We start from the raw sequence: 20,342 nt of genomic DNA on the forward strand, positions 1-20,342 counted from the left end.
CTCGGCTCCAGATGGGCCAGCAGCTGAGATGCAGGAGGGCGGCTGGCGGGATAATAGCGGCGCTCAGCACCGGCGGCAGCTGGGCCAGGCTGCCCCGGCACACAGAGGGGGGGAGAGGGGCCCCCAGCCCCTCCGGGGTCACTCTGCTGGCATTTATCTTCAGCCTCATGGGTCATTTTAAGTCCCCCTCCCAAATGGGCAGCTTGAGGAAACCGGGCAGGTTTAGGAAAAATGGGCTTTTCCTTCAATTTTTGCTCTGCCTACAAGTCCTTGGCAGCAAGGAATAATGGGACAAGGAAGTTTGGGCAGCATTTCTTTCCTTCCTTTAAATCCAGCCTCTCCGGAGAGCCAGATAACCTTCAGAGCACAGCACACCACGCAGCGGCCTGACGCGAGCACGTTCCCAGCTAAATTTAACTCAAATAACACAGGCTCAAAATCGTAATTACCACTTAGCCCAGCGAATGCTGAATCGACATCAGCCTCCAAAAGCTTTAGCCTCGAACTCCAGGAGACGCACGCTGCCCGATCGATCCCTGCACCATTAGAGCACCCATTGGAGCCACATCTCATGGCCACATCCAAAACACGACAGCAGCTCCAGGATGTGACCATTGTCACCCTGGGCAGGTTAACAGCACCTTCCCTCTGCGCTTTGACACCCAGGGTGATGGGAACGCAGCTGCCAAGAAAGGCCAGGACTTGGGCGCGCTGATGGGTTTTGTTCCAAGATGCTCAGCAGCCACAGAAATGGGGCTCTGGAGCCAAAAGGCCGGAGCTGGATTAATCTCAGCTTATTGTCTCCTTTCCCTAATGATCCGTCTCGCCCACCCCAGCTGTGATTCAATGCTCACACCGCAGACCCCGACGCCTGCTCCGGGGAGATGTCTGAGCTAAACCCACGCCAGGTCCCACCCCATAGCATGCCATCCCCTCTCAGGGAGCAGGTCGCACAACGGCAAGAAGGCAAGGGGAAGGAAAACAACAAGGGGGCAGCGAAGCCCCCGGGTGTCAGTAAATCACTTCGGCTCCCTAAATCACTTCGCAGCACGCCCGGCTCTTCAGGGGTCACCACCACCGTGAGCCGTCCAGCTGGCGGCTCCTCCTCCCCATTGAGCACCGCAATAATTTCCACAGCCTGGCACCGGGCTGCTTTGCACCTCAATGCCACCTTCCACCCCCCCCCCAAAAAAAAAAAACACAGCAACCCCCCCCCCAAATCCTGCGGATAAAGGGGATCCTGTTAACCAGCCTCCCCGCTCCCCAGATTAGCGGCGGAGCGGCGGCACGTTAAGCGCCAGAAATTGATGTGAAGAGCTTCAAAAGGCTGCGCAGCGCTTTGAATATTCACGCCACCTCGATATTTGCATGGCAATGGGGCCTTTCAGCCAGCAGCCCGCCCGCCACCAAGCAAAAACAAAAGCACCCATCTGGCCGGATTTGCGCCGCGGCCACTCGGGGAGCCCCCGGCGCGGGGGGACCCGCGCTGCGCACCCGAAGGCGGTGATTTTGGGGATGCCAAGCGAGCTGCTGCCGGCACGCAGAGCCCCCACGGAGCTCACCCCCCCCCGGGGCTGAATCACGGCTCCCCCCGCACCCAGGCACGGCGCCGAGCGCCCTCATCCCTGCGGCACCGGGGCTGGAGGCGATGCGCAAGGACGGATGCGGCTGCGCCAAGCAGGGCGCACGGAAAAAAAAAAACAAAACACCTCGGACCCCATCTCCTGCCGCTGACCCTAAAAAAAAATCTCCGATTTGGGGCTCCCCCCGCTCCCCCTTATCCTTACCGTGCCGCCCACCGCCCAGGATGCGCCGGAGCCGCCGTGCCCATGGCTTCCTACCGGGGACCGGCTGCTGCTGCAGCGGTGGGGGGGCTTCGGCGGCGACAAACGACAACCCCCCCCCCCGCTGCCTTCAGTTCCTCCCCCGGCAGCTTTCTGCGGCTTTCACAGCCGGGGCAGAGCCGGCCCGGCGCCGCCTCCCCGGAACGGGAGGGCCCGGGGCGGGAGGGGGGCGCGCAGCACCTCCGGTATTAGGGGCGGCCCCAAGGGGGGGGGGGGGGGGGGACGAAGGGCGAAACACCCGGGGGTCGCGGCGGAGCGGGCACCCCAACCGCGGTGCCGCTCACCTGCTTGGAGCGCCACCACCCTCACTAAAGGGCTACTGGGGGGGGTTGGCACATCCCAGGGACCCCCCCACCAGCACCCAACCTCTAAAGGGTGATGGGCTGCGCCCCAGGACCACCCCGGTGCCGGGGTGCCCCCTCCCCATCACCCCCACCCTCTCCATCACCCTCTAGTGTTGGGGTTCCCCTCCTCACCATCCCCATCACCCCCCAATATTGGGGTCCCCCCCACCGCACCGGGGTCCCCCCCCCCGGCCCCAGCTCACCCGGCGCTGCTGCCGGTGCGCGGAGCGGTGCGGAGCAGGAGCGCGGCTGCCGGGGGAGGCGCCCGGTTCAAATGCGGCGGCGTTTATTGGGCCTCGGCGCGGGGGCGGCCCCGGGGGCGCGGGGAGGCCGCCGGCCCTTTGTGCGCCGGGAGCCGCCCCCCCGGCGCCGCCCCCGCCCCGCCGTACACCGGGACCCCTCCTTCTGCCCGCCCGGTATCGCGACAGCCGGTATCGCGACACGCCGTCCCCCCCAGCCCGCGCGCAACGCGGGTCCCCCCCGCGCGTCCGTGCGTCCCCGCTGGTGACACCCGGGTCCCCACCCGGAGAACATCCCCAAAAAGGGGCCCTATTAAAGCATGGGGACCCTCCCGGCTCCCCCCTCGCCAGGGAGCCGGGGCTGTGGCTTGTGGCTTCTCTGATGGCTAGTAAGGGGTTGAGCAACCCCGCAACCCGCTGCGGCACGCACTCATTTGCCTCTCTGCTAAAACTCGAAGGCCATGCTGGTCGTTAGGCACCTTCCTCTTCTTTAGGATGAACCTCAAATTGGTCTGAGGGTGCAAAATGTTTGGGAGGGAGGGAAGCAAAAACCTCGTGGCCAGACGAAGCCTCGCTTCGGTGGGAAACCCTACTGGAGAGCCACGGGGTCCTGCAGGAGCTGGGCCGGCCTGCTGTGCCACCCCACAGCTGTGGGGACACAGGGGACGTGGCACAGGACCTGAACACCCCAATAAAGGTGTGGTGGCACCTGGAGCAGCCCCGGTCCTCGTGAACCCACACCGAATGTCACGGCCTTCTGTGATAGTGCCACCACGGTGGGACACAATGGATGGGAGCGGGACCCCGGCCATGGGGCACGTCCCCACAAAATCGGGGTGAAAGAGGCGACTGTGATGGGAACGGGGCCTCGGTGAGGGGTTTGCTGGACAGATGTTAGCACAGAGGGCTTTGTGCTGGGGGAGGGCTCGGGGGGTTGTTTTACAACATTGCCATTTTTCTCTGCAGCTTTCTGCTGCTCTGACACTTGCTGGGGTCTCCTTTTCTTTTCTTTCTTTCCTTTTCTTTTCTTTCTTCTTTTCTTTTCTTTTCTTTTCTTTTCTTTTCTTTTCTTTTCTTTTCTTTTCTTTTCTTTTCTTTTCTTTTCTTTTCTTTTCTTTTCTTTTCTTTTCTTTTCTTTTCTTTTCTTTTCTTTTCTTTTCTTTTCTTTTCTTTTCTTTTCTTTTCTTTTTCTTCTCCAACATTTGCTTTCTCATCCCCTGGTCCGAGCACTTCCATTATGCGCGGCTGAAACCATCTGCTGCTTTGTTTTGCTGCTGGCCCTGCTTGTGCCAGGACCTCATCCCCCGCACCCTCCTCCTTGCTAATCCACGGAACAGCCCCGAAAACCCACGGCTGCCACCGAACAAAGGCTCTCAACGCGTGCTCGCGTGTGCCCAGCGATGGGGCCAGCAGCCAGCGCGGTGTCCCCGTGTCCCCAACCAGCTCGCGTGGCCTCTGCAGCGCCAAGGGCGCATCGCTGCGGGGCGAGGGGGGAGAATTCCTGACTCATTCCCAGGACCGGCTGTTTGCGGAGGCATCCTGATATATTTTCTCCCCCTTTTCCCATGGGAGGAAAGCGTGTTTGCGGAGCCCCGCCAGCCTATTTTGGGAACCCCCCCTCCCCAAAGGGAGCAGCTGCAGCCGAACGTCGCATCCGGCACCGGCGCTTGGCGAGGCGAGCTCGGAGGAAGGAAACCTCTGCTCGCCGTCACGTGTGGCACAGGAAAAAAAAAGCAGGAATTTGGGCAAAATCAGGCCTGCTGAGCCCAAGCTGCCTCCCACGGCCGCGCGTGGCGGCTGCCACCCGAAAACTGGGGGTTAAGCCTCGTGGCTGTGCGCCCAGGGCAGCGGTGACCCCAAAAAGGGGCCACGGGGCCCTCCTGGCTTGGATGCGTGGCCGGGTGGCACCGTGTTTGCTGCTCCCCTGGGCTGCGGGCTGCTTGGTGGGGCTGGGGATATGGGGCTGGGGATATGGGGTTGGGGTTTTAGGGTTGGGGTCGTGGGGCTGGGGGGTCCCCAAGTGCGGCCTCCGGTGCCAGGAGGGCGCAAAGCCATGGAAATGAGAAGGGAAAATAACAAAGGGGGAGCTCCGCGCCCCGCCGCAGCGCGCTGCTGCCACCCCCAGGGCACCCACACGGGGTGGGCTGCTGCGAGGGGACAGGGATATGGGGACAGGGGGATATGGGGCAGGGGATATGGGGATATGGGGATATGGGGACAGGGGACAGGGACAGTGGGATATGGGGACAAGGGGACACGGAAATATGGGAAAAGGGAGATGGGGATGCAGGGACAAGGAGATATGGGGAGAGGGGACACGGGAATATGGGGACAGGGGGATATAGGGACGGGGGGATATGGGGAATATAGGGACAGGGGGATGTGGGGCCGGGCCCCGTGCAGCACCGGCAGCTGAATGGGGACGGGGAGCGCGGCTCAGCGCCTCCTGCTGGGACCGAGAGGCAGCTGGAGTTATTTTATTGGATATTCACATTTTATTTTATTTTATTTTATTTTATTTTATTTTATTTTATTTTATTTTATTTTATTTTATTTTATTTTATTTCATTTCATTTCATTTTATATTTCATTTTATTTCATTTTATTTCATTTTATTTTATTTTATTTTAAATTTAATTATTTATTTTATAATTCATTATGTTTATCTTTAATTTATTTTTATTATTTTCCTTTCTAACTTATTTTTATTATTTTCCCTTCTAATTTATTTTTATTATTTTTCTTTTTAATTTATTCTTCTTTTTAATTTATTCTTCTTTTTAATTTATTATTCTTTTAAATTTATTCTTCTTTCTAATTTATTTTTATTTTTTAATTTATTTTTATTTCTTGTCTTTTTATTCCCTCATTAATTCCCTTTTAATTCCGGTACTTCCCCCCCCCCCCCAATCCCTTTAACCCCTGCATCTCCCCCCACCCCCCACCCCCTCCCCATAGGGGGCGAGTCCACGTGGGTGGGCGTGCCCGAGTGGGCGGAGCCACCGGGCGGCCGCACCCAATGGGCGTGTCCCGACCACAAAAGGGGCGTGGCCACCGGGCGGGGCATGAATGGGGGCGTGAATGGGCGTGGTCACGGAGTAGGCGTGGCCTCGTAAGTGGGCGTGGCCTCGGCGGTGGGCGTGGCCTCGTTGGCGCGCCGGCGGGCTGCGGGCACGATGCGGCGGCGCGGCGGCGGCGGGGAGGCTCCGGGGAGCGGCGACAGCGACGGGGACAGCGGCGGAGGGGCCCGGCCCCGGCCCCAGCCCTCCCGGTGAGTCCCGGACCCGATCCCGGAGCCGTGCCCGAGCCGTGCCCTGGGTGGCTTTGGGCTCTCGGGGTGGCACCGTGGTGGCACCGGGGGCGCCCTCGCCCTTCGCAGCCCTCCCGCTGCGCTCCGGTGGCACCGGGGGGGTCCGAGCTGTGCTTGGGGGCCGGTCACCCCCCTGCCCTACAGCCCGAGGGGGGCACGGCCGTGCCGATCCCATTCCCGGGTTCCCTTTGCTCCGCTTCCCCGCAGCGCCGGGGGCTCCCCGAGCTCTTTCCCAACTCCCCCGCTGGGCTCCCGGGGATTGCGCAGCTTCCCGTGGCTCCGGGATGCCTCCGGGATGCCTCCGGGAACGGGTCTGGGCTGCGTGGGCTCCGGGCGTTGCCCCTGCTCGGTGACTCCCGGTTGCCGGTTTTGCTTGCCGGGCACCTGCCCTGCCCTTCCTGCCCACTCGTGGCCCCGTGGGAGGCAGCGCCAAGGTGCTCGGCCCCAGCCCCGAAAGCCAAAAGTTATGGGGTGGGAGGGCTCAGCCCTAAATGAGCCCCAAGGGTGGTGCCCCAAACCCTTTGGGGTGCTCACGGGGCTGTGTCCCCTGGCAGGGGCTGGCTGGGCCGGTGTCCCCGGCTGCGCACCCTCCTGCTGGAGCTGCTCCTCGTCTACGTCTCCGTGCCCTTCCTCATCCGCCTCTTCCCCGTCATCCTCACCAAATTCATCTTCCTCAACTTCCGTGAGTGCCCCGGCGGGGAGAGCTCCACCTGGGCGAGCTTTTGGGGTGCCGCTTTTGGGGTAGGAGGGCCGGGATGGGGTGGGGGGGAGTCCACTCTGATGGCACGGGGCCAGCCCCCAGCTGCAGAAGCGGCTCTCCCCGTGGCACGCTGTGTTTTGTAAGCGTTTTGTAAGGCGCTGACACCAGCCCTATTTGCTGCCCGGGGTTGCGACACGCGTGGGCACACGAAAACATCCGTGGGACGAAGCCTCGAGGTGGCCGAGGGCCGTCCTCCGGTGGTGGTGGTGGCACAACCCTGGGCTTTGGGGTGAATTATTGAATGAAACAGCACCGTGCAGCTGCGGGAGGTGCACAAAATCGGCTGGGTTATGGGGTTCCCGGGTGCTGATGACCCCCATGTCCCCCCCAGTGGCCTTCCCCTTCTTCACGGACCTGCGGCAGCCGGCGCTGCTGCTGAACAACACGGTCAGCCTGCGCCTCGCCACCGAGCCTGGCGTCTCCGTCGGCATCTGGTGAGCAGGGCTGGGCCTCCTCCTCCTCCTCTTCCTCCTCCTCTTCCTCCTCCTCCTCTTCCTCTTCTTCCTCGTCCTCCCCCGGTGGAGGACCACAGCCCCCGTCCGTCCCCGCAGGCACACGGTGCCGGGCAGCAGAGGGGCCGAGGCGCGGGGCCAGGAGCAGAGCTGGTACGAGGAGGCGCTGGGCGATGCTCACCCCATTATCATCTACCTGCACGGCAACGGGGGCACCAGGCGAGTACCCGAAGGCTGTGGTGACATCCTGGGGGGGTGGCAGCTGCCCTCCCTTCGCATGGGTGGTGCGCAGGTTTGGGGACCTGTGTTTGGGCGTTGAACCCGATGAGACCTCGCACGCGTCCTAGTGGTGCTGTCCTAGGGGATGGGATCTGGGTGCTTTGGGGACTTCTTTGCTCCCAGGGTATGGGATCTGGGTGCTCTGGGGTCCCCTTTGCTCCTAAGATATGGGATCTGGGTGCTCTGGGGACTCCTTTGCTCCTAGGATATGGGATCTGGGTGCTCTGGGGTCCCCTCTAGCTCTCAGGGGACAGGATCTGGGTGCTTTGGGGTCCCCTCTAGCTCCCAGGTGATGGGATCTGGGTGCTCTGTGGTCCCCTTTAGCTCCCAGGATATGGGATCTGGGTACTCCGGGGTCCCCTCTAGCTCTCAGGATATGGAATCTGGGTGCTCTGGGGTCCCCTCTAGCTCTCAGGGGACAGGATCTGGGTGCTTTGGGGTCCCCTTTAGCTCCCAGGTGATGGGATCTGGGTACTCCAAAGTCCCCTTTAGCATCTAGGGGACAGGATCTGGGTGCTCCAGGGTCCTCTTCAGCACCCAGATCCCATCCCCTGGAAGTTCTGGGGTCCCCTTTAGCTCCTGGGGTACAGGACCTGGGTGCTCTGGGGTCCCCTTTAGCTCCCAGATTATGGGATCTGGGTGCTTCAGTATCCCCTTTAGCACCCAGATCCCGTCCCCTGGAAGTTCTGGGGTCCCCTTTAGCTCCTGGGGTACAGGATCTGGGTGCTTTGGGGTCCCCTTTAGCATGCAGCTGTCCCTCGTGCGACCCAGCCCTGGTGGTGACGGTGTCCCCAAGCCGGCTGTGCCCCGGCCGAGCGGGGGAAGCCCCCTACCCCCTGCACACCCCGATTTTTATCCTCGCGTTCCCCATCAGGGCTGCGAGCCACCGGGTCCAGTTCATGAAGGTAAGTGGGGACCGGGACGTGCCGGGCACTCGGCTCGTGCTGGCTTTGGGGACACGAGGTGGGGACATAATTTTGTGCCACCCCTCCACCAGCTGATGGGGGCTGCCGACTTCCACATCGTGGCTCTGGACTACCGAGGTACGGCCACCCCCTGCCCCTCATTGAGCCATGCCCTGGGGACCTGGGGACCGTCCCCTCGGGGCCGTGACCCCCCCAGACGTGTCCCCTACAGGTTATGGGGACTCCAGCGGGTACCCCACGGAGAGCGGCTTCACCACCGACGTCCTGGCGCTCTACGACTGGGTCAAGGCGCGGAGTGGGAACAGCAGCATCATCTTCTGGGGACACTCCTTGGGGACCGGGTAGGTGTGGGGGCAGGTGAGGGGCATGCCGTGGGTACCCCCCTTTCACCCTCATCTCTTTTTCTTGTAGGATCGCGACGAACGCGGCCAGAAAGCTGCAGGAGGAGCGAGGTAACCTCCAGGGCTGGGTTGGCTGCGTGCCGCTCACCAAATTTTAGGGGTCCCCATGGCTCTGCTTGAGCATCGGGCGGGGACAAGCCGCTGTCCCCATCCTCCTTGACCCCAAACCTCCCCAGCAATGCTGACTCCCACCCCGTGCTGCTCTCAGGGGTCCAGGTTGATGCCATCGTGCTGGAGTCACCCTACAACAGCATCCGCGAGGCGGCCGCCCACGTCCCCATCACCACGGTGAGCCCGGTGGCCCTGCGTGGTGGCTGTCCCCGCTGCCCCCTCACCCCATCAGCGGCTCAGCCAGCATCCCGCTCTCTCCCGGGCAGATTTACCGGCAGTTCCCGGGTTTCGAGTACCTCATCTTGGACTCCATAGCTCTGGCCAACATGTTCTTCCGCAACGATGAGAAGTGAGTGCCCAGCGAGGGGGCTGGGGCGGGCATCTCGTGCCACCGCTGCAGCGTGCGCTGTGTTTGCTCAGCTTACTCATGCCTCAGAAGTGCCTTTTATTGGGTGCAAGGTCAGAAATCCACATTATTATCGGGCTACGTCACCATTTGATGGCCTTTTATTTTCGCTCCGTCAAGCGCGGTGCGCTCGCATCCCACCCCACGCGCTGTGGGGTCCTCCTGCCTTGGTGTTTGTGGGCACCTCTGCAAAAAGCTGCCTGGTTTGGGGGTGATTTTGCAGTCACAGCACCCCCAAATGGTGTTTAAGGTTATTAAGATCTCGAGGGGAACAGTTTCTGGTTCACCCTGCAGTGCTGCCCTGGACACCAAAGGGCTGGATTTGGGGTGAGGGACATCGGGGATGCTCAGTGGGGTGAGGGGGGCTCTGGACTGACCCCAACACCGTGCCTGCCCCCCCGCAGCGTGAAGGTGCTGGCCTGCCCGCTCCTCATCCTGCACGCAGAGGACGACGCCGTGCTGCCCGTGCAGCTGGGACGCAAGGTGGGCACCGGGGGGGCTGCGGGTGGTCCAGGGAGAGGGTTTGGGACCCCCGTGGGGGGGTCACCAACCTGAGGAGGGGCCATGCACGCCCCTAACCCTGCTCCCACCCAGCTCTTCGAGACGGCACGCGGCGCCTACAAGGACAAGAGCAAGGTGAAGTTCATCACCTTTCCCAAAGAGCTGGGCCTGGGCCACGACTACATCTCCTCCAACCCTGAGCTGCCCGCCCTGGTCAAGTGAGTGCTGCCCCGTGGCAATGTGGGGGCGCAGGACGAGCCTCCCGGGGTGCATCGTCCCCTGCAGCAACCGTGCAGGTCCCTTCCCTGTTTTCCTTCCCGTCCCCATGGGGTTTGGTGGCATTTTTCGAGCCCCGATGGCTCCTCGTGGCACAGGGAGGTGGCACAGGGACGGCACGGGGACGCAGCTTGGCTCAAAGCGCAGCCCAGCCCCACCCCCAGGGACACGAAATGATGCTCTGGAGCAGCACAGGAGGGTCGGTGGCACAGCGCGAGGTTTATTGCGTCTCGTTGCAGGGACTTCTTGAACATGAAGTGACGCCAGCCCCCGCCTGCAGCCCCCCTGAGCACTCCCCCGCCACGCCCCGCGCCAGGAAGCCGGCACAGCACTGACCGTACTTCTGTACGTAATAAACTACTGAGAAACCTCCTAATGCTGCCTCGAGGATGCTGCAGGATGCTCGGGGGATGGAGATATCGCTGCTGGGGATGGGACAGCGCCGTGACATTGCTGCTACAGGGACAGGACGGAGCAAGCAGGAGCGGGGGCGCTGCGCGGGGCAGGGTGCGGGTGGCTGCAGGGCACGGTGAGGGTGCAGGGGGTGCGTTGCCAACACTCCTTGCCTCCTCCCCTCCCTGGAGCTGACGCCTTACGACCAGCAAGAGCTGCACCCCAAAACCCAAACCCTGTTTTGGCATCGCGAGGACCCAGCTGCGCTCCCCACCCCGTGCCACGCGCAGCCCTCGTGCGCCCGCTTTCGGCTTTAGCTTTGCTGCAAGCAAGCCCAGCCCCTCGGCTCAGGTTCCAGTAAACACCCCTCCGGCTCTGCTCGGCACTTTTATTTTTAGTACCTACCGCAAGCAACAGGGCAGAACAGTTTTGCTTTTCCCTATAAAACTCCCCCAGCAGCAGCAGCAGCAGCAGCACCCTCCAGGTACCCCCGCTACGCCCGCGCCTCCGTCCCGTTGGGGGTCCCGTCCTCGGCCACCTCCCTGGGCTCGTTGGGCGGGGGGATTTTCAGGTCGGAGGGCTCCACGTGCCAGATGTCCCGGGCGTACTCCTTGATGGTGCGGTCGCTGGAGAACTTGCCCGCCGCCGCGATGTTCCTGATCACCATTTTGGTCCACGCCTTGGAGTTCTGGCGAGAGCCACGGGGATGGAGGTGGCACCCGCGGGGACCTGGCCTCCGAGCCCGTCCCCACCGCCCCACCGTGCCAGATCCCTTCCCCGGGATGGGGAGACAGGTTCCTGGGCTGGTTCCCCAGCTGGCACTCACCAGGTAGAGCTCGCTGACTTTCTCCTGGCACTTGACATAAGCCTCGTAATCCGCAAAGACTTTGAACCTGCAGCAGCAAGGGAAGGGGGAAATAGGGAGAAGAGGAACGCGCGGGTGGGAGCGAGTCTTGGTGGGCAGCTCGGGCTGCCAGGGCCACACGAGGTCATCACCCAAACACAGCCTAGCCCTAAAGTAACCAAACTTTAAGGCAGCACACATCTAGTGCCACCCATAGGGAGGCTTTCGGACCTGGGGAACATGAATTGCTCAACGCCAGGGTCAGGAACGGGGGTGTTATCGGGTGGATGGCTGGGGGAGGGGCTGCTCCCCACGGGTACGTGGTGTCTGGGGGGGGACCCAGCCCCGGGGACGGGTTCGTGGCCTCACCGGTCGTGGTGGAAGAGCATGTTGACCACATCTTTGAAGAGGTCGGGCTCGTTGGAGGAGAAGAAGCCACTTTTGATCTGGTCAACAGCTTGCTTCAGCTCGGGGAGCCGGTCGTAGTACTGCTGGGCATCGTACCTGGCGGGGCAGGTTTGGGGTGAGCCGGGGGAGCTTCGGGTTCCCCGCAGTGACCCCACCAACACCTCCCAGTCCTCACCCTTCCCTGTCCAGCTCCGCGACGTCCTCCACCCTCATGCCGAAGATGAAGAGGTTCTCCTCGCCCGCCTCCTCGGCCATTTCCACGTTGGCCCCGTCCATGGTGCCGATGGTCAGGGCTCCGTTCAGCATGAACTTCATGTTCCCCGTGCCCGACGCCTCGGTGCCCGCCGTGGAGATCTGCTCCGACAGGTCGGTCGCGGGGATCACTGCCAACAAGAAGATGCACCGAGCCACTTGAGGTGACGCCAAACCTGCTCTCAGGACTTTGTCTCAGTCCTGCTGAAGGATTTTAGAGCTTCTGCCCCGTGGGGACGGAGCCACGGGCTGGAGAGCCGCTGCGCCCTCCCCGCCTGGCACACCTTTCTCCGCCAGGGAGACCCGGTAGTTCTCCAGGAAGATGACCTTCAGCTTGCTGCCCACAACAGGGTCGTTGTTCACCACCTGAGCCACGGCGTTAATGAGCTTGATGATCATTTTGGCCATGTGGTAGCCCGGGGCAGCCTAGGAGAAGGGCTATGGGTGAGCCTGGCGCATTGGGGCAGGCGAGGAGCACCCAGCACCCACGTGCCCAAGTCAGCGGGGACCCACTGAGGACAAAACCTGCACCCAGACCCCTTAGGGCATTTCCAAGGGCTTCCCCCAAACCCAAATTACCTTGCCCCCGATGATCACCGTCCGAGGAACAAACAGCTTTGTAGGATCCCTCTTGATGCCTGGAGGAGAGGGCAGGATGGGGGTCACCTCCGTGCCAGCTGCTGCCCCGGGGGCCAGGGATGCTCCTGCACCCCCGGGCATGCTGTGGGTCCCTGCAGGGACCATGGTGGCTTACGGTTGTACATGGTGATGATGTGCAGGCAGTTCATCAGCTGCCGCTTGTACTCGTGGATCCTCTTCACGTGCACGTCGAACATGGACGAGGGGTTGATCTTCACCTTGTACTCCTTCTCCAGGTACAGCGCGAACTTCACCTTGTTCTCCTGGCCGAGGGGGCGGGGAGGGCGTCAGCCCCCTGCTCCCCAGCATCCGCACCCCGTGTGCGTGTGCCCCCCTCACCTGCTTCACTTTGGCAACCTCGCGGATGAAGAGGTCGTCGTCCACAAAGTCGTGCAGCTTCGCCAGCTGGCTCAGGTCCCGCACGTAATCCTCCCCGATTTTCTGCAGGAGGAGAAGAGGAGAAGGACTCGGGCGAGATGCCGATGGAGGGCGAGAACCCCAGGGGGATGGATTTGGGGCTGGGAGCCCCCCTGGGTTATACCTCGGCGATGAGCTCCGCCAGCCCCGGGTTGCAGAGCAGGAGCCAGCGCCGCGGGGTGATGCCGTTGGTTTTATTCTGGAATTTCTCGGGCTCCAGCTCCGCAAAATCCTTGAAGCTGCGAGGACGAGGGGAGAACGGCGTCACCGCAGCGTCTGGGAGCTGAGGGGGGATCCCCCAGTGCCTCCCCTTCCCCCCTTGCCCTTACACTTGGGTCCTGACTATCTCGGAGTGGATCTTGGCCACGCCGTTGACGGCGTGGGAGCCGACGATGCAGAGGTGAGCCATGTTGATCCTCTTGGTGCCCCCCTCCTCGATCAGCGACATGCGCCGCAGCCGGTCCACGTCGGCGGGGAAGAGGGAGGCGATGTGCTGCAGGGGGGAGGCAGGGGAGGGGGTGACGGTGAGCCACCCCCTTGGGTGCCCTGCTGCCTCCCGTGGGTGTCTCTGGACACCCAGACCCCTCTGGCCCCACAGAGAGGGGCTGGGGGGCACCCGTGGGGCTGTTCCAGCTCAGCTGCAGCTCAGGGGGCCAAGCCACCAGCTCCACTCTCACCCTCATCCTTCCCCAGGATGAATTTAGGGTTTAAAGAAGAACTCACGTCCAGGTGCCTCTGGTTGATCTCGTAGATGATCTGCAGGTGTCTGGGGAGCAGCTTCTCCACCAGGTCCACCGGCCACCTCTCCAGGGCCTCGGGGAGCACCGTGTGGTTGGTGTAGGCGAACGTCCTCTTGGTGATGTCCCAGGCCTGCGGGCAGCAGCACGAAGCCCTGAGCGCCCACCCGGGTGGGCAGCGGGGCCAGGATCGTCCCTCTCCAACAAGAGGAGGTGGAGACGGGGAAGATGTGAAGATGGGAAGGAAGAGTTCAACACAACGGGGGAATAAAAAGCCATGCAGCTGCTCCCCCACCTTGTTCCAGGGCAGCTTCTCAATGTCCACGAAAATCCTCATCAGCTCGGGGATGGCCATGGCAGGGTGCGTGTCGTTCAGCTGGATGGCGACCTGCAGGGAGACAGAGGGTGGCACTCGGGGACACCCCGTGGAGCCCACAAAACCTGCCCGGAGCCGGGCACGGAGCAGGGAGGTGGCAAATGGAGCAACCCCGGCCCCTACCTGGTCGGGGAAGGAGTCAAACACGGTGCGGACGCTGTCTGTGCTGCCGAATTTGGAGGCTTTGAAGCGGCGGAGGATGTCCTGCAGGGTGGCGGCCACCACGAAGTACTCCTGCTTCAGCCGCAGCTCCTTGCCCTCGAAGAACTGCCGGGGAGAGGAGCGGGGAGCTGCCGGGGCCGGTGGGGTCACACCGTGCCCCCGAGCACGCTGCTGCGCCCAGGGAAGGGCTGGGGCCACATCGCATCGTGTCACATCCTCGTGTCACATCGTGTCACATCAGCGTGTCCCCGTGCACGGCAGAGCAGCCATGCAGCAAAAAATGCCCCTAGGAATGGGGTTAGGGTGGCTCGAGGCATCGCTGAGCGCCAGGGAAATTTCATATTTTGGGGATTTGAGGAATAATTCTTCAGCAGGACGTGCTCCTCTCCTCGCTGTGCCCAAGCATGGGCTCGTCCCTGCTGCAGCAATCCCTGACCGGGGGCACCTGGAGGTTTGCAGCCCCCCTAAAGCCCCTCTGCAGCACAACAAACCCTCTCCACCCATCCTAAAAACACCCCCAGACCCCAACTTACGTTGTCGTTGGGGTAGAGGACGCGGGAGATGTTCTCAGCCAGGTTTCTGTCCAGCACCGCCTGGATGTAATCCCCGACGTTGACTGCGGGGCAACAAAGGGATGGGGTTGGGGTGACCCCACTGCTCCCTGACCCCCTCAGCCCCCCCCAGCCCCCACTTACAGTCCCGCAGGTTGAAGTCGTTGGGGGCCCGGGCCGACCACAGCCTCATGGTGTTGACGGTGTTGTTCATGTAGCCGGGCACCGGCGTGTCGTAGGGCAGCGCCAGCACCACCTAGGGCATTGGCAGGGCTGCACAGTCCCCGTGTCCTAATGGAGCCCCCCCAATCCCAAATGGGGTTGCCCCCAGCCGGGGCTGCGTGCACAGTGCCACCCCAGTTACCCTCAGTTCCCCAAAATCCCCCCCAAAAATAGAGAGGTGCTCGTGAGGAGAAACCCAATTTCAGCAGGCCGTGCACGGCACTGAGCCCTTCTGGGGGTGCTTTAGGGCACATTTTTGGGGACAGCCCCCCCGATTATGGGACAAACCACCCGGCCGTGACCCCTACCTGGGTGTCGACCCACTTGGCGCCGGTGCCGGAGTGCTCGACGCGGCCGTAGAAGTGCACGGGCAGCATGTACTCGGGCCGGGCCTTCTCCCAGGGGTTGCCGTGCCTCAGCCAGTCGTCGGCCTCCTCCACCTGCCCGAGGGAGCCACAGCGCTGATGGGGCCACCCGAAATGGGGACGAGCCCCAAAAAGGCCACCCAAAACAGGGCCCGGCCTCGTGATGGCGGCCGGGCCTGCTCCGTGCGGCCTAGAGCACCCCTGACACCGAGTCCCCTCCCCAGCTGCCCCACAGCCCCTTTATGCCCCATGAAGTCTCCCCGGAGCCCGAAGACCACCCGAGGGGAGCTTTAAGCACTCCAGGCACCAGCTCTGCCCCCGTCCTACCTGCCAGCCGTCCCGAATTTTCTGGTTGAAGATGCCGTACTCGTAGCGGATGCCGTAGCCGTAGGCCGCCAGCCCCAGCGTCGCCATCGAGTCGAGGAAGCAGGCTGCCAACGCCAGGGAGCTCATGGAGCGAGAAAAACCCCAAATCTTTCCCCCAAGGGAGCCCAGGACGGCTGCGAGCAGCTCGTGCCTGGAGCAGGGAGCCCCCCGGGGTGCGGGTGCCACCCCGCTGGGTGCCACCATGCAGGGAACGAGATCTTTTTTTTGGGGTTTCCTCACCTGCGAGCCGGCCGAGGCCGCCGTTACCGAGCCCGGCGTCCTCCTCGATCTCCTCCAGCTCTTCTATGTCCAGCCCCAGCTAGAGGAGAGGAGGGGAGTGAGGGGCTGGGGGCTGCCCGAGCACCCACCCCGCACCCTTGGGTGCTGCCCAGTGCAGGGCAGGGCCCATCCCAGCTCTAGGGGCAGGCACCCAGGCTCAGAGACATTCGGAGATGCGGCGCCTGCACAAGCAAACGCCAAATTTCCAGCCCGTAATACCATCAAGGAAGAGGTTTTGCCTATGCAAAACTCCTCGGGCAGCTCAGCAGGAAATAAAACAGGCACGGCCGGGGCTGAGCCGCCCCCTCCCACCTCGCCAAACAGAACGGGTCTGCCAGCTCCTCCCAAACCACCCGGCTCCAGGCGAGCCCAGCCTCAACCCTGCTGGTGTTTCTCAGCGCCGACTCGTACCCAAAGCCTCGAACACCACCCCCAGAAATGTTTTGGAGCGATTCACGTCCCGCCAAACATTTTATTTTCGGAAAATTTGAGCGTTTGGATTTGCGGCACGGCTACGCAACCCCTACGCAACCTCCCCGTCTCCTCCTTTTACAAACCTGCCCCCGGCCGGGCTGTTGGCCTCGCTGCAAGGTTAGCAGGTTAAAAAAAATAAATTAATTAATTTAAAAAAGCCCTAAAAATAAGCTGCTCTCCCTTTGAACACATATTTGCTCGGGTGCTGCTCCTGCTGTTGTGCAACCGCTCCAGCCGTGCGCGATGCTGTTTGGCAGGCGGGGCAGGAGCACGGGGCAGGGTGGAAAAAAAAACCCAAAAAAATCCTCCCCGGCCCCAGCGCCACGCGGTGACGAGAGGCAGCGGCGTGCCAGTGCCGCCGGTTGAGGGAGGCCAAGGTTTTACCCCCTCTGCCATGGGTTGCAGCGAGCGACGGCCTCGTGGGTGCCGCCTCGGAGGCGGCTGATAGCAGGAGCTAAACCCCGAGCCCAAAATTCGTGGCGCTCACCTGGTAGACGGCCTCGTCGCAGGCGTTTTGCAGCCCCAGGTTGATCATGGTGTTCTGCAGCGTGCGCCCCATGTAGAACTCCAGGGAGAGGTAATAAATCCTCTGCAGGGAGGGAACAGCCCACGGGCAGTGTGAGCGAGGCCGGAGACATCTCGGCCAAACCCACCCCCCCCGCAGCTCCCACCCGCTGTTATCTGGCTTGGAAGAGGAAAAAAATCCCGACGCAAGGAGGAATTTGAGGGCTGCGGCTCCCCCGCAGGGCCTGGCCTCCCATTTTCCCGCAGGAATCTCCCTGCAGCTGGCAGAGGGAGCCCAGCAGTGCCCCCCCAAACCCATCTCTGCCCTCCCACCCCACGCTGGCTCCGGCCCCGCTGTTGTTTTGCAGGCGGAGGCCAGCGCCCGTTTTGTTTGCCCGGGGACAGGACAGCTCCGGGATGGTCACCCCGAGGGCACCGCGGTACAAAGTTAAACTTTAAAGAGTTGCCTAACGTCACCCCGAGCTGCAAAAGCAAGCCAGAAAAAGCAGAACTGCTGCCGGAGGGGGGGGCACCCGGCCACCTCCTCAGGCCCTGGCACCCCAGGGGGGGGTTTGGGGATGGCTGCGGTGCCGCAGACCCCGCCGGGCACGTGGCTGCTAACACGGAGGCTTGTGTAAGCCACCCCAAGCCGAGCCTTGGTGTCAGCACCGGCGGGTTTTAGGGCAGGATTGGGGCTGGAGGAAGCTGCTGACTCCGCAGATTTCCTTGGGACCTCCTCGGGCGCTGGCTGGGTGGGTGCCGGCGGTGCCGGGGGGGTGGCCGATCCCTCGAGGGGGATTTTTCACCCCACGGGGACACGGGGTGCCAGCTCCCGCCGGCTGATGCGGTGCCAGCAAGGGGGGCACGGGAATAAATCGGAGCCGACAGGGCCAGGCAGGTGTCAGGAAGGGATTAGGGCTTAATCCCTCGGCAGGCAGAGCCCCGTGCTGGCACAGCAGCTCCCGCACCCGCCGCATCGCTCGGGCTCGGCCCCGCCATGGTGCCCGGTGCCAGCCGAGATCTCCCCGTGGCCTGTTTCGGGTTCTTTTCTCCCTGCAGCTCATTCACCCTAGAAGGCTTCGCTGTGCTTTTGGCAGGCGGCCCCCACGCCCTTGCTGCGGGACGGCGGGCGCCGTTCCCATGCTGCGCCCCGCGCTGGCGCTGCTCGGGAAACTGTGCGGGGCCAGGGGGGGGCGAGGGGGGCTGAGGGGTGCCAGGGGGTGCCAAAGGGTGCCAGGGGGTGCCGAGGGGTACCACAGGGTGCTGAGGGGTGCTGAAGGGTGCGAGGGGTGTTACGGGGTGCCAAGGAGTGCCAAGGGGTGCCAGGGGGTGCTGAGGGGTGCTGAAGGGTGCGAGGGGTGTCATGGGGTGCCAAGGAGTGCCGAGGGGTGCCAGGGGGTGCCACAGGGTGCCGAGGGGTGCCAAGGGGTGCTGAGGGGCGCCAGGGGGTGCTGAGGGGTGCCAGGGGGTGCTGAGGGGTGCCAAGGGATGTGAGGGGTGCCAGGGGGTGCCGAGGGGGACCAAGGGGTGCCAGGGGTGCCAGGGGGTGCTGAGGAATGCCAAAGGGTGCTGAGGGGTGCCAGGGGGTGCCAAGGGGGACCAAGGGGTGCCAAAGGGTGCCAAGGGGTGCTGAAGGGTGCAGGGGGTGTCAGGGGGTGCTGAGGAGTGCGAAAGGGTGCTGAGGGGTGCCAAGGAGTGCTGATAGGTGCCAGAGCACTAAAGTGTGCCGAGGGGTGCCAGAGTGCTGAGGGGTACCAAGGGGTGCCAAAGGGTGCCGAGAGGTACTGAGGGGTGCCAAGGGGGCTCCAGCCCTCCAAACCCGCAGCTTCCCACTCCCGGGGGGTCTACCGAGGTTCCTCCGGGGGCCGGGTGCCCCCCACCCACCTTGGGGTCCCGCTCGTAGTAGTGCTGCTGGGTGCGGATCCAGCGCCCCACCAGGTGGTCGCGCACCGTGTGCGCCAGGGCGAAGAAGTAGTCGCGGGGGGTGGCGACGTTGCGGTCCTTGACCAGGGTGAAGTGGAGGTGCCGGTTGAAGCCCCTCTTCAGCTCGGCCACGTTCTCGGCGCCCACGATGCCGCGGATGCTGATTTGCTTCCGCCGCTCCTGGTCCGACAGCGGCCGCGACATCGCTGCGGGGACACCGCGGGGGGACCGCGGGGACACCACCGGGGGGACACGGGGACACCACGGGGGGACACAAGGGGACACGGGGGGACACGAAGGGACACGGGGGGACACGGGGGGACACACAGGGGGACACTGCGGGGACACAGACACACACACAGACACAGACGGGGACGGGGCTGGCAGCGCGCACCGAGCGCGCTCCGCCGGCACCGCCCCGGGGCCGCCCACGCGTGGGGCGGGCGCCGCGGCCACGGGGCCCTCGGGAGGGGTGGGAGGGGTGGGAGGGGAGGGGGGAGGCACCGGCAGGCCGGGGGAGGAACCGATTTGGGGGAAGGGAGGTGGGGAATGGGGCGGGCAGCACCGCCTCCGGTCCCAAAGGGGAAGCGCCGCGCTGCTGGGGCGCTGCCCCAACCCCCTTCCCCTGCGCCCCTTTCGCAATTCCCCCTCCCCTGCACCCCCTTTTCCTGCTCGCCTTCCTCTGCACCCCCTTTCCCTGCTCCCCCTGTCCTGTCTCCCCTTCCCCTGCACCCCTTTTCTTTCTCCCCTTCCTCTTCTCCCCCTTCCCCTGCGCCCCTTCCACTGCTCCCCTTTCCCCTGCGCCCCCTTTCCCTTCTTCCCTTCCCCTGCGCCCCCTTCCCCTGCACCCTTTCACCTGCACCCCCTCTGCCCCCTTTTCCCTTCTCCCCATTCCCCTGCACCCCTTTTCTCCTTCCCCTGCACCCCCTTCCCCTGCACCCCCTCCTCTGCTCCTTTTCCTTCTCCCCCTTCCCCTGCACCCCTTTTTCTCCCCTCCCCCTGCACCCCCTTCCCCTGCACCCCTTTCCCCTTCTCCTTTTCCCCTTTTCCCCTTCCCCTCCTCCCATTTCCCCTCTCCCCTCCCCACTCCCCCAGGACCCCCCACTCAGCTCCAGGCCCCCCCTCAGCACCTCCTGTCCCCGTGTCCTGCTGTGCCCCACCGGCTCCTGCCCTTCTTCTTCCGGAGAGCCAGTGCCCGGTGCCGGGCGAGCAGCGCAACTCCTCTTCCTCTTCCTCCCCCCAGCTCTGCGCAGGCTTCTCGGGCGTTTTCCCTGCCCAGGCAGGGCAGAAAGGAGAGAAAAACCAAACCCGCTGCTGCGTGCGGCACGGGAAACCACCCTGATTTTATTTTATTTTATTTTTTTTACAGGATTATTGGGTGGGAGCTCGGGCACGGTGAATTTGGGTGCCTGGAGAAGGGCTGCGGGGCTGTGCAGGGGGTGCTGGGCCCCACAAGGGGCTCTGCCCTTGCCTTTGGGTGCTGCCCCCGGCCCCCCAGGGGCTCCCCCACCCCAAATTATGGGTTCCTGCATCCGTGGTGCGCTGGGCTCCCACTTGAATTTCCCCAAATCACTTAGTTTC

The 20,342-nt window shown here is 63.2% G+C and overlaps 3 protein-coding genes across 10 annotated transcripts in view; 1 reads left to right on the forward strand and 2 right to left on the reverse strand.

Moving 5' to 3' along the window:
• NIN (ninein) overlaps nt 1-2,521 on the reverse strand; it is a 56,175-nt gene extending 53,654 nt beyond the window's left edge. For 4 of the 6 annotated variants that reach the window (XM_038179892.2, XM_027459534.3, XM_038179889.2 and 1 more), the window contains exon 1: nt 1,788-1,922. The gene's annotated coding sequence lies outside the window, so the exon portion shown is untranslated. Of the gene's footprint in view, nt 1-1,787; nt 1,923-2,391 lie in introns of those variants that run through there. The other 2 variants (XM_038179886.2, XM_072038069.1) reach the window with 1 other exon arrangement.
• Nucleotides 2,522-5,534: 3,013 nt separating this feature from the next.
• On the forward strand, nt 5,535-10,620 carry ABHD12B (abhydrolase domain containing 12B). Of its 2 annotated transcripts, XM_038180079.2 has the most exons (13): nt 5,540-5,698; nt 6,292-6,419; nt 6,829-6,931; nt 7,049-7,168; nt 8,103-8,133; nt 8,226-8,271; nt 8,366-8,495; nt 8,566-8,606; nt 8,764-8,843; nt 8,933-9,015; nt 9,477-9,555; nt 9,667-9,791; nt 10,089-10,620. In XM_038180079.2, the coding sequence occupies exons 1-13, from the start codon at nt 5,604-5,606 to the stop codon at nt 10,108-10,110; spliced, it is 1,083 nt and encodes a 360-aa protein (XP_038036007.1). In that variant the 5' UTR covers nt 5,540-5,603; the 3' UTR covers nt 10,111-10,620. The 2 variants fall into 2 exon arrangements, with proteins under 2 accessions (XP_071894176.1, XP_038036007.1); XM_072038075.1 differs by lacking the exons at nt 6,292-6,419; nt 6,829-6,931 and having other exon boundaries at nt 5,535-5,698; nt 10,089-10,225.
• On the reverse strand, nt 10,617-19,997 carry PYGL (glycogen phosphorylase L). Of its 2 annotated transcripts, XM_072038071.1 has the most exons (21): nt 19,892-19,997; nt 18,723-19,097; nt 16,822-16,923; nt 15,822-15,900; nt 15,543-15,646; nt 15,159-15,290; nt 14,773-14,884; nt 14,611-14,693; nt 14,039-14,182; nt 13,835-13,927; nt 13,526-13,672; nt 13,132-13,295; nt 12,927-13,041; nt 12,725-12,826; nt 12,501-12,648; nt 12,326-12,384; nt 12,031-12,172; nt 11,670-11,877; nt 11,456-11,590; nt 11,069-11,135; nt 10,617-10,930 (listed from the first exon to the last, which is right to left on the reverse strand). In XM_072038071.1, exons 2-21 carry the CDS (start codon nt 18,963-18,965, stop codon nt 10,736-10,738), a joined length of 2,574 nt encoding a protein of 857 aa, XP_071894172.1. In that variant the 5' UTR covers nt 18,966-19,097; nt 19,892-19,997; the 3' UTR covers nt 10,617-10,735. The 2 variants fall into 2 exon arrangements, with proteins under 2 accessions (XP_071894172.1, XP_038035994.1); XM_038180066.2 differs by lacking the exon at nt 19,892-19,997 and having other exon boundaries at nt 18,723-19,197.
• Between the last annotated feature and the right edge of the window lie 345 nt (nt 19,998-20,342).

The sequence above is a fragment of the Anas platyrhynchos genome, chromosome 5, assembly GCF_047663525.1.
Source record: "Anas platyrhynchos isolate ZD024472 breed Pekin duck chromosome 5, IASCAAS_PekinDuck_T2T, whole genome shotgun sequence".
In the NCBI taxonomy this organism is placed as follows: Eukaryota; Metazoa; Chordata; class Aves; order Anseriformes; family Anatidae; genus Anas; species Anas platyrhynchos.